Source organism: Paramisgurnus dabryanus, chromosome 14, assembly GCF_030506205.2.
Source record: "Paramisgurnus dabryanus chromosome 14, PD_genome_1.1, whole genome shotgun sequence".
Lineage (NCBI taxonomy): Eukaryota > Metazoa > Chordata > Actinopteri > Cypriniformes > Cobitidae > Paramisgurnus > Paramisgurnus dabryanus.
Window position 1 is genome coordinate 20,053,546 of NC_133350.1, and position 10,232 is coordinate 20,063,777.

Genomic DNA, 10,232 nt, shown 5'->3' on the forward strand with positions numbered 1-10,232 from the left:
TAAAGCATTTTTATAGCCCAATTTTGTCTTGTATGTTTAGAAGTGTGATTTTGTTTTATTCTGTTCTCTTAATCCTGGTGTATAGTCCCTGTAAAGTAAAGTTTATTTGACCTCTACGTGCACAAAGACGTTTTGACGCATGCACATTGCGACAAAATGCAATGCATCTCCTGGGCTACATATTACATGTGCAACCTACTTGTACAATGTACAAAATCCAGCAGCCTAATGGCACTTTCACATAAGACGCCGTGTGCCCTGCGCTTTAAAACACATTAATTTCAATTGCTTGTGCCACGCAAGGGCTAATTTGTGTTAATTTTCCAGCTCCCCTAGAGTTAAACATTTGATTTTTACCGTTTTGGAATCCATTCAGCCGATCTCCGTAGTGATATTACGCACAGCCCGAAAATAGTCCCGCTTGTTACTTTTAATAGCAGGGCGCTGCGTAATATCATTGCACCTGCTGCAGCTATGTTACAGCAGCAAAGTCCTTGATTATTACCCCAGAATGAAAGTATAGTTCCTAGCCACATCGGCCTAGAAAATCAAATTAATTTTCTGATCATCAGAAGAGTCTGCGTGTGCTGTAAGCAGACCCTCGCATACAAGTAAATAAATGGACTATACTTCGGCCTTTACCAAGACAGTTAGGGGTTGTGTACACCAAAACTTTTACGCCCGCGGCCGGCGCATGTTTTCAATTGTTTCCAATTGAAGCCCGGCGGTTTTCAAATAAGCCAGCAGCTAGCAGTTTTCTTCCGCGCTGAAAACCGGCGCCCAGCGTTTTTTCCGCGCTCAGCACTGAGCACCGAGAGTTGAACATTTTCAACTTTGGATGACAAGCTCCGCTCGTCAATGTCAGTTCTCACACGGTCGTCCAATCACAGTGGAGGTGGGGCGGGACAAGTATCACAGCAACCAACCATCTCACAGCTGACGTATCAGAGCTACCAAAGCGCTTAGCTGAAGAAAGCTGGCACTCAGCTGAAATACGGCTGGCATTCGGCGTTGTCCAGGCGTTTTCAGCCAAGTTTAAAAGTTTTGGTGTGTCCAGCCCCTTAGGGGGCATGCACACCAAGGCGTTTACGCTGGCACACACTTTTCAAAAATGCCAGCAGCTGGTGGGTTTTGCCCAACCTGAGCGGCAAGAGCTGAAAAATTTTCAGCTCATCAATTGTCACTTCTTACTTGGACGTCCAATCACAGTGGAGGAGGGGCAGGAAAAATATCACAACAACCAACTAGCGTATCATTCATCGACTAATAAACAAAGCAGAAGTATCATGGCAACCAAAGTGCTCAGCTGGAAAAAAGCTGGCAAGAACCTTGCCGCCGGCCTGGCGTTTTCAGCCATGTTTAAATGCTTTGGTGTACACGCCCCCTTTGGCAACACTTTTAAACCAAAGATTTTATGCAGGTTTTTTTTCTTTTAAATGATTGATACCAAGTGTGCAATCTTTATTTATTTGCAGGTATAAATGAAATATCAGAGGATGGTGTAGAGCACAGCGACTCAGAGGAATCTGACAAGTCTGACTCCAGCGACAGCGAATACGCCAGCGACGACGAACAGAAATCTAAGACCAGCCAAGACAATAAAACTGCAGCTGATGGTAAAAACGCAAAAGAGCCCCTTAAAAAAAAGACTAAACATTCAGTGGCAGCTGTTGAGGACAAAGAAAGCGGCACAGATTCTACTACAACCACCAACACAGCAACCAAAGGAAAACCCATCCAGAAAATGAACCCCGCTGACCCTATAGCCAAAGAGAAGCCCGGTATGGAATCAGAAAAAGAACCACCAGAGAAACTAAAAGACAAAGTAGCTATGCCATCCCCAGAGAAACCCAAAACATCAGAGGAGGCCGGGCAGCCGACATCTGCGGATGTGGAAATGGACTCTGATTCAGAAAGGGAGCTAGTCATTGACCTGGGAGAAGAACATGCAGGGAAAGAAAGGAAGAGGACCATGAGAGATTCTGCCGCTGTCACCGCACTCAAAGAACCCACAGTCTCCAAACCTGAGGGTGAGATTGCTTTAGGAATTTCACTTTTATGAAGTCATATTTTTTGTTACTAATTTTAAAACGACAAACTTTGTGTTGGCCAACATGTTGGGTATATATAAAAAAAAAATTATTTGGTTGCAGGTAAATCCACTCCAATTTCAAGTGCTCTTACCCAGCACCAGAACCCAGCTGTCCCCTCCTCCACCCCAATTATCAAAGACCCATCTCAGTCCCCAATGGCGATCCCACTTAACATTATACCCCTCACGGTGGCTTCAACCAGCACCACTCTGACCACCTCAACCCTCCCCAATGCCACTCCGGGCACCCACAGTTCTCCACCCGTCCCCACCAGCACCGTAAAGAAACAGCGTCCCTTACTGCCCAGAGAGACTGTGCCTGTGGTTCAGCGGGCCGTCGTGTGGAACCCCACCACCAAGTTTCAGACGTCCTCTCAAAAGTGGCACATGCAGAAGGTGCAGAGGCAGCAACAGGGCCAAACGCAGCCGGCAACACAGGCACAGGTGTTAACGCAGGTGCAGAACAGCCAACAGCCGCAGCAGCAAGCGCAGGTCTCCTCATCCTCATCCGGGCAGCAGGCGTCTTCTAGCACCAGATACCAAACGAGACAAGCTGTTAAAGGTATGTAGCTGTTAAAGATATTATACTCCATTTCCAATGAGGTCTGATTTAGTGAATGTTGGAGATTAAACACCAAAAATTCTTATGTATCATATATAATTGAAATGATGTGCGTGTATATCCAGCTGTGCAGCAGAAAGACTCCCCACAAAGCACGTCAACATCTGCGGTCACTCTGGTCACCAGCACGCCGGTTTCCGCCACCATGACGGCAGGAGTCACTGTTAGCTCTTCTTCATCGACTTCCACGCCTGGGGACTTCCAGATCCCGACCACATCTGCTGATGTAGCAGCTGATATTGCCAAGTACACTAACAAAGTGAGATGGGGTGAAATGCTCATAATATCTTGGGATGAAAAAGAATTAATCCATAAATGTAATTATTGAAATGCTAGACTGACAGTGTTTTTTAACTTTTAACAGATCATGGATGCAATCAAAGGGACGATGAATGAGATTTATAATGATCTTTCCAAGAGCACATCAGGAAACACAATAGCTGAGGTTTGTATAAAAAAAAAACTGCAGAAAAGCATGATACTTAACTGATCTGGAGCAATAGGTATCTTTATTTCCTCTTTCTTACAGATTAGACGGTTGCGAATTGAAATCGAAAAACTGCAGTGGCTACATCAACAAGAGTTATCAGAGATGAAGCACAACTTAGGTACCTCATCTTCTGATATGGATTTTTTTTATCCGTATTACACTTTGTTGTCTTGTGACACGTACTGTTATTCATACATCAGTTAGTTCTGGTCTTGATTCTGATTGGTCAATAGCTATAGCACAGCACCAATAAGCAAAGTTAAGATATGTGAAACATTCTGTATTTTTCCAGTGGAAAGAAGGCTTTTGGTGATTTTAATTCATGAAATTTGCGTTGCTAGATATTGTTTTTGCTTTAATATATGTATTGTAGGGTAACCATTTTATAAAAGCAATAAGGTAGTGCTGTCATGAGTAAGTCAAGGCTGAAGAGTGTTGTACACTGCAAAAAATTACTTTCTTACTTAGTCTTGTTTTCAGTATAAATATCTAAAAATTCCTAAATAAGGTTCCATTTAGCAAAATGACCTAAGAAAATAAGTCAAATTTTTAGACAAAGAATATACATTTCAAGTAAATTTGTGCTTAAAACAAGCAAAAAATATGCCAATTGGGTAAGAAAATGTTTCTTGATTTTTTTTCTTGAAATAAGTGTTTAAGAAAAAAAGTTAATTTATTTGCTTGTTTTAAGCACAAATTTACTTAAAGGCGGCGTGCATGATTGTTGAAAAACACTTTGGAAAAGGGAGTCGGGCCAAGTACCAAAACTAAGGGTGTCACGATTTCCATTTTAAATCGAAATCGATCGAAATTAAGTCACAACCTCGAACTTCGAATTAAAAAATGGGATCGTCGATGCTGCCACGCTCCCATGTCACGTCTGGTCGGCTTGTCAACGGGGAAAATAAACCTCTCAGAGGTGCCTTTAAAAACATTGGTCCAGCAGAACGCGATTTAGATTTTAAACACGAGGGATGTATTGCTACAACTCCTTGTAATGCATATCATAAAAAGGATTACAACCTAGTGATCTGCCTTTGGACAGTGCCCAGCTCTCTGCACGTGCGCGAAAGAGCCGCCAAGATGCAGCGGGTTATATTTTAAACAAAAGGAATATTTTGCCTCAGCTCACATGAAACGCATAAAACTGAACAAATACGTAAAGATTACTACTTTAGTTTATGTTTAGACTTTGGACAGATGCGAGAGCACGTGTCATGCATGTGAGATAGAGAGAAGCGCAGCTGCTTATGACGCACCGCTTTTATTTCAGATGCTAGGAGGAGTCCAAGACCCGCGCATTAAGTCCATCTGCGTGCAAGAAGGAATCCTCTCTCTACAAGCTCTCTCGCGTAAAGTAAAGCCCACAAACCCCCATGCGCGGAAAGCACGCAATGTGCATGTTAATGTGAAACTATAATAATAATAATAATAATAATGGCATATGATTTTTTGTCTTACAAAAAAAAAACGAGAATCGAATCGAACCGTGTCCTAAGAATCGAAAATGTAATCGAATCAAGGATTTGGAGATTCGTGACACCCCTAACCAAAACACACTTGTAGCCAATAAGCAGTAAGGGGCGTGTCTACCTACCGACTTCGTTGCCTACGTTGCATATGTGTGGGGTGGGTCTATCAAAAGAAGGTCCAGATTCTATTGGGTTAGGGGTTTAAATATCAACATTGGCTTTCAGAGATCATGCACCCCACTTTTATATTTGATATTTTTTGTCAAAAAAATTTACTTATTTTCTTACTCATTTTGCTCATCAAGACCATGCATCTTGATTTAAGAATGTTTAGATATTTGCACCGAAAACAAAACATTGTTTGCAGTGTATACCCCAGGGGTCTCCAACCTTTTTGTGAGCAAGGGGACAATGGATAAGACAATCTTTTTTTATATAGTCTACTTAAAACAGTTTTGCTTTATTAGTTGATTTTATTGTATTTTTACATGGTGATGTGTTTTATCATTGTTCAAAAAGGTTAGCATGCATAAAAGAAGCAAAGCTAATATAAAAAATATGTAGGGTATTTGAGGGTATTTGGCAGGCAAAACTCGCAGACCATGTTGGAGACCACTGGTATAGACAGTTTCAGCAGTAACAACATAAACAAACGACTTTTGTGGGCTACACTGCAAAAAATGACTTTCAGTAGAAATATCTAAAAATATCTTAAATTAAAATGGATTTTCTGGATGAGCAAAATGATCTAAGAAAAAAAATCTAGTTTTATAACAAAATGAATATACAATTTAAAGGGATAGTTCACCCAAAACTTTCCAGGTCCAGAAAGGTAATAAAAACATCATCAAAGTAGTCCATGTGACATCAGTGGGTCAGTTAGAATGTGTTGAAGCATCGAAAATACAGTTTGGTCCAAAAATAACAAAAATTACGACTTTATTCAGCATTGTCTTCTCTTCTGCATCTGTTGTGAAGCACATGCGCGAGCCTGCAGTGACGCGGATGACTTACAACGCGGCTGACGTGTTATCTGTGCGCCCCAGCCTTTTTTTTTTTTATGCACCCGGGCTTCATTACAGTCTGAGGGAGACGCACACTGTAAGTTTAAAAAAAAACTTCATAAACGTCTGATGATAACATTGCATTCGTTTCACTGCAGTCACGTGACTTTAGTCTCGCACAATTTGTGCTTAAAACAAGCAAAACTATTTGCCAATGCGGTAAGAAAAAAGCTTGTTTTAAGCACAAATTGACTTATTGTATATTTTTTTGTCTAAAAACTAGATTTATTTTCTTAGGTCATATGCTCATCAAGAAAATACATCTTGATTTAAGAATTTTTAGATATTTCTACTCAAAACAAGACAAAAATAGTGAGAAAGTCATTTTTTGCAGTGTATACGCAACTTGTGGACTCGCATAGAATCAATAACAACCCTTTACTAGAGTCCTTTTACACTAGTCTATTTCTGATAACAAGGGAAGTAAATGACAAGTAAATGATCTTTGTTCATATATCATATTTAATGCATATCAACTATTACACTCAGCTAACATTTCTGTGTAAAATGAATGTATAATGTTAGCGACATGTCCTTGAAATCTTACCTGGCTGCCAAACCTCTCCGCACAGCTGTGATCCATGCTCGTCATCTCCCCTCATCTTTAGCAAACCAAAACATTTTACTTTATTATGGTGTTTGTTTTAAAGATCAGTTTAGCCACTACCCAGACAGGAAGTTCTTCGGTTCAGTCGTGTAACCACAACAATGTGCATGTGTCCGATGAAACCGTCTATAGGCAAAACGGGAAGCGGATTGACTTTCCACTATACAGCACAGCTTTCATACCTTATTGCTAACAAATAAAGTTTAACAAGGCACAACAAATCTATTGTCTTGATATTTACCCAGTCATCGTGACCCGACCCTTGTGTATGTGATTTTTAGAGTTGACTATGGCAGAGATGAGACAGAGTCTTGAACAGGAGCGAGACAGGATCGTGACGGAGGTCAAGAAGCAAATGGACGTTGAGAAGCAGCAGGCCGTGGATGAAACTAAAAAGAAGCAGTGGTGTGCAAACTGCAGAAAGGAGGCCATTTTCTACTGCTGCTGGAACACCAGCTACTGTGACTACCCCTGCCAACAAGCACACTGGCCTGAACACATGAAGTCATGCACACAGTCTGGTAAGATGTAGTGTGGGGATCAGACTCATACAGAACTGTGAGAGTGATAACAGATGTGAGTACAGATAAGGTTTACTTGTGCTTAATATAATGAGATACAATCACTATAACATCACTTGACCCCATTTTTATAAATAATTCACCTTTAAAATGTACTCACTCTCATGTAATTCTAAACCTGTGTGACTTTTTCCCCATGACAAAAACAAAAGGAAGGAGTTTTAAGTTATCCATGTGTGTGTTAGACTAATAAACAAATGACATATTATTTTTCAGCAACATCATCACAGCAAGAGCAGGATACAGAAGGTAACACAGACGTTGCACCCAAAGCCCATGGGCAGCCAAACAATGGACCCAATTCACCCAGAGAGACTGTAGCCACTATACCTGCAGAGAAAGACAGTGACGTGGATAAAACCAAGGACACCATCACTGTGTCCTAGCTTGAATGTACATACACTAAACTGGACTTACTTCTGTACAGATGTACATAATGTAGATGTTGTCAAATTGTTCACTACAAAATTTTTTATTTAACATATGTTTGTCTTGCCTAATAGTGCATTTGTGATATTTCTTTTTTTGTTTTTACGTAATGTCTGAATGTTCCCAGACAAAGACCACACAAAGATATTCCTGTTTAAAGGCCAGAAAGACCTTTCTATTTATGTTGCTTTTTAATTTCTTAACTGCTTGGGGATTAGCTGAGCTCATTTTTTTATGCGTCCAAAATATTCAAGTACCACATTGTTCAGGGGGTCTGCATAATAAAAAAGAAGAGATTAAAAATGAAAACCTCTTGTAATCTTTCAAGAATGACTCACTCTTACGGTAAATTGGTTATCGTAAAGCAACATGTTTTTTATTTCCAGTTACAAAAAGCAGTATATAATGTTATTTTTCATTTTTAGGATTTTTATCAAAAAGAGTACTGTTTTGTATTTTTTGAATACCTTATTTATGCCAATTTATATAAAAAGAATCTTTGGTTATGTAAAACTTAGATGACTACATTATATTCTGTCCTTACATTGCTAAGACAGGATTTAACACTGTTTCACCTATGACTACTTCATCACAGTCTTGTTAGGATTGTGTGTGTGGACACAAAGAGATTGTAATATGTTGTAAAACTGTATTATCATTAGAAAATATAGTCAGCATGATCTGTTTATTTGTTTTACTGTATCTTAAATATCTTAAATGCCTTTAGATATTTTTGCTGCCTTCACCTCAAGGGTCCAGATTATGTTTCATAGTATCCTCATGTAAGACCATCATTTTGTTTCTACTAAATGTTCTTTCTTGGTCTTTTGTTGAAACATTGTTATTGTTTCTAGCAAAGTATTTTTATTGGCTTTATTTATCTAACGATTTACATTTTTATATCCTTTTTTAACATGACTGTATTACATCAAGGGCACCAAAGTTCTTTGCTAGTTATAATTTTGTTTACAACATATTTTGTATGTATATTTTCACGTTTTGTTCTTAGTGACTGAAGAGCAAACCTACGACCTGGAACATTCCTTAACATGTTATACTGTTAGTGCATAAATATGTTATTCCAAACCATATACAGAAAAGGGGAGCGATCAAGAAAGGCTTTTCCGTTCAAAAACAAATAGATATTTACATGATGTATATAAAAAAGATCTGGTGGTCTAAATTGTAATTTAATAGTTTTTGTATGGTGCAAGTGAATTAAAGAACACCTGAATGAAAGTATTGAAACAGAGTCCTACTTTAATGAACAACACTGCAAAAAAATGGTTATCAAGAAAAATAATTCTTAGTATTTTGGTCTTGTTTACAGCAAAAATATCTAAACATTTTAAGTCATCTTGTGGACCCCTTGGAAATCTGCTGAAACCCACTAGTTGGCCCTGGTACTACCTAGGTAAAAAAGTTAAATGTTTGATAGCTAATCCTGAAAGATCTTAAAATGATTTATAAAAACACTCACGTACGCACTCACACAATGAAGTAATTTTGATGAGTAAAACGACACAAGAAAATAAGTCTTGTTTTGGTCTATAAAAGCGCTATATAAATGCAGTCCATTTACCATTTACCATTGTTTTTAGACTAAAAATATCAAATTTAAGTGATTTTGTGCATAAAACAAGCAAAACAATCCTGAACATTTTTCTTAAACACTAAATTCAAGATAAATTCAAGAAATATTTGCTTACCTTATTGGCAGATTTTTTTGATTGTTTTATGGCACAAAATCACTTAAATTTGATATTTTTGGTCTAAAAAGTAGAATTATGTCTTGGGCTGTTTTGCTCATCAAGACAAAGCATCTTAATTTAAAAATTTTTAAGATATTTTTACGAAAAACAAGACAAAAATACTAAGAAAATGTTTTCTTGAAAATCTTTTTTTTTTGCAGTGAACATATTAAAATAGAAAAAGTGCACTGCACGTTGTATAACTTTCAAGTGTCTTTACATTGTTCACACACTATATTTGATCAATGATTTTTTAAGGTTTAAGGAGAGATGGGCTTTCTCAGAAATGTAACACCCCTCACATTCTAAATAGTCAGTAAGATGTTGTCTGGATATTTATATGCATGAAAGCTTAAAAATATTTTTATGCCATTGAATAATTGTGATAACCTTTTATGCAATGTATTTGTGGAACTCATTGTTTTAATTTGGTCAAAGTTTAAAATTATTTCCAGTCATATACTGTATATGAAGAGTTTCGTTGCAAAACAAAAAACTCTGTTTTTAACATTTTTGTCAAAACATGTTTATTATTATGTTATCATGTTATTATTTTGTTTTATGGTTCTACTTAGCTGTATTTTTTAAGTTAGGAAGGTTTAAATCAAAACAAACCAACTGCAGTTGGATTGATATTAATTGGAATGCACAACCAAAAAACAAGATTTCTAAAAAAAACAACAACGGAGTTATCTCGTTTTGCCACGAAACTCTTCAATATTGATACAGTGATCTGACACAGAAGTACACAATATTATTTAAATCCAAAATGCAATATTTTCATTTAAAATAGCAGCAAAATTGTGTGAGTGCGTACGTGTATGTTTATAAATCATTTTAAGATCTTTCAGGATTAGCTATCAAACATTTAACTTTTTTACCTAGGTAGTACCAGGGCCAACTAGCGGGTTTCAGCAGATTTCCAAGGGGTCCACAAGATGACTTAAAATTTTTAGATATTTTTGCTGTAAACAAGACCAAAATACTAAGAATTATTTTCTTGATAACCATTTTTTTGCAGTGTTGTTCATTAAAGTAGGACTCTGTTTCAATACTTTCATTCAGGTGTTCTTTAATTCACTTGCACCATACAAAAACCAGATCTTTTTTATATACATCATGTA

The 10,232-nt window shown here is 37.7% G+C and overlaps 1 protein-coding gene across 12 annotated transcripts in view; it reads left to right on the forward strand.

Annotated features, from left to right (window-relative positions):
- Positions 1 to 8,599, forward strand: part of zmynd8 (zinc finger, MYND-type containing 8) — a 30,085-nt gene extending 21,486 nt beyond the window's left edge. For 11 of the 12 annotated variants that reach the window (XM_065241487.1, XM_065241488.2, XM_065241495.2 and 8 more), the window contains 7 exons: positions 1,476 to 2,030; positions 2,154 to 2,654; positions 2,780 to 2,973; positions 3,079 to 3,159; positions 3,244 to 3,322; positions 6,629 to 6,868; positions 7,145 to 8,599. In XM_065241487.1, coding sequence (XP_065097559.1) covers positions 1,476 to 2,030; positions 2,154 to 2,654; positions 2,780 to 2,973; positions 3,079 to 3,159; positions 3,244 to 3,322; positions 6,629 to 6,868; positions 7,145 to 7,314 — 1,820 coding nt within the window. In that variant the 3' untranslated portion in view covers positions 7,315 to 8,599. Of the gene's footprint in view, positions 1 to 1,475; positions 2,031 to 2,153; positions 2,655 to 2,779; positions 2,974 to 3,078; positions 3,160 to 3,243; positions 3,323 to 6,628; positions 6,924 to 7,144 lie in introns of all 12 variants that reach the window. The other variant, XM_065241496.2, reaches the window with a different exon arrangement.
- Positions 8,600 to 10,232: the final 1,633 nt, after the last annotated feature.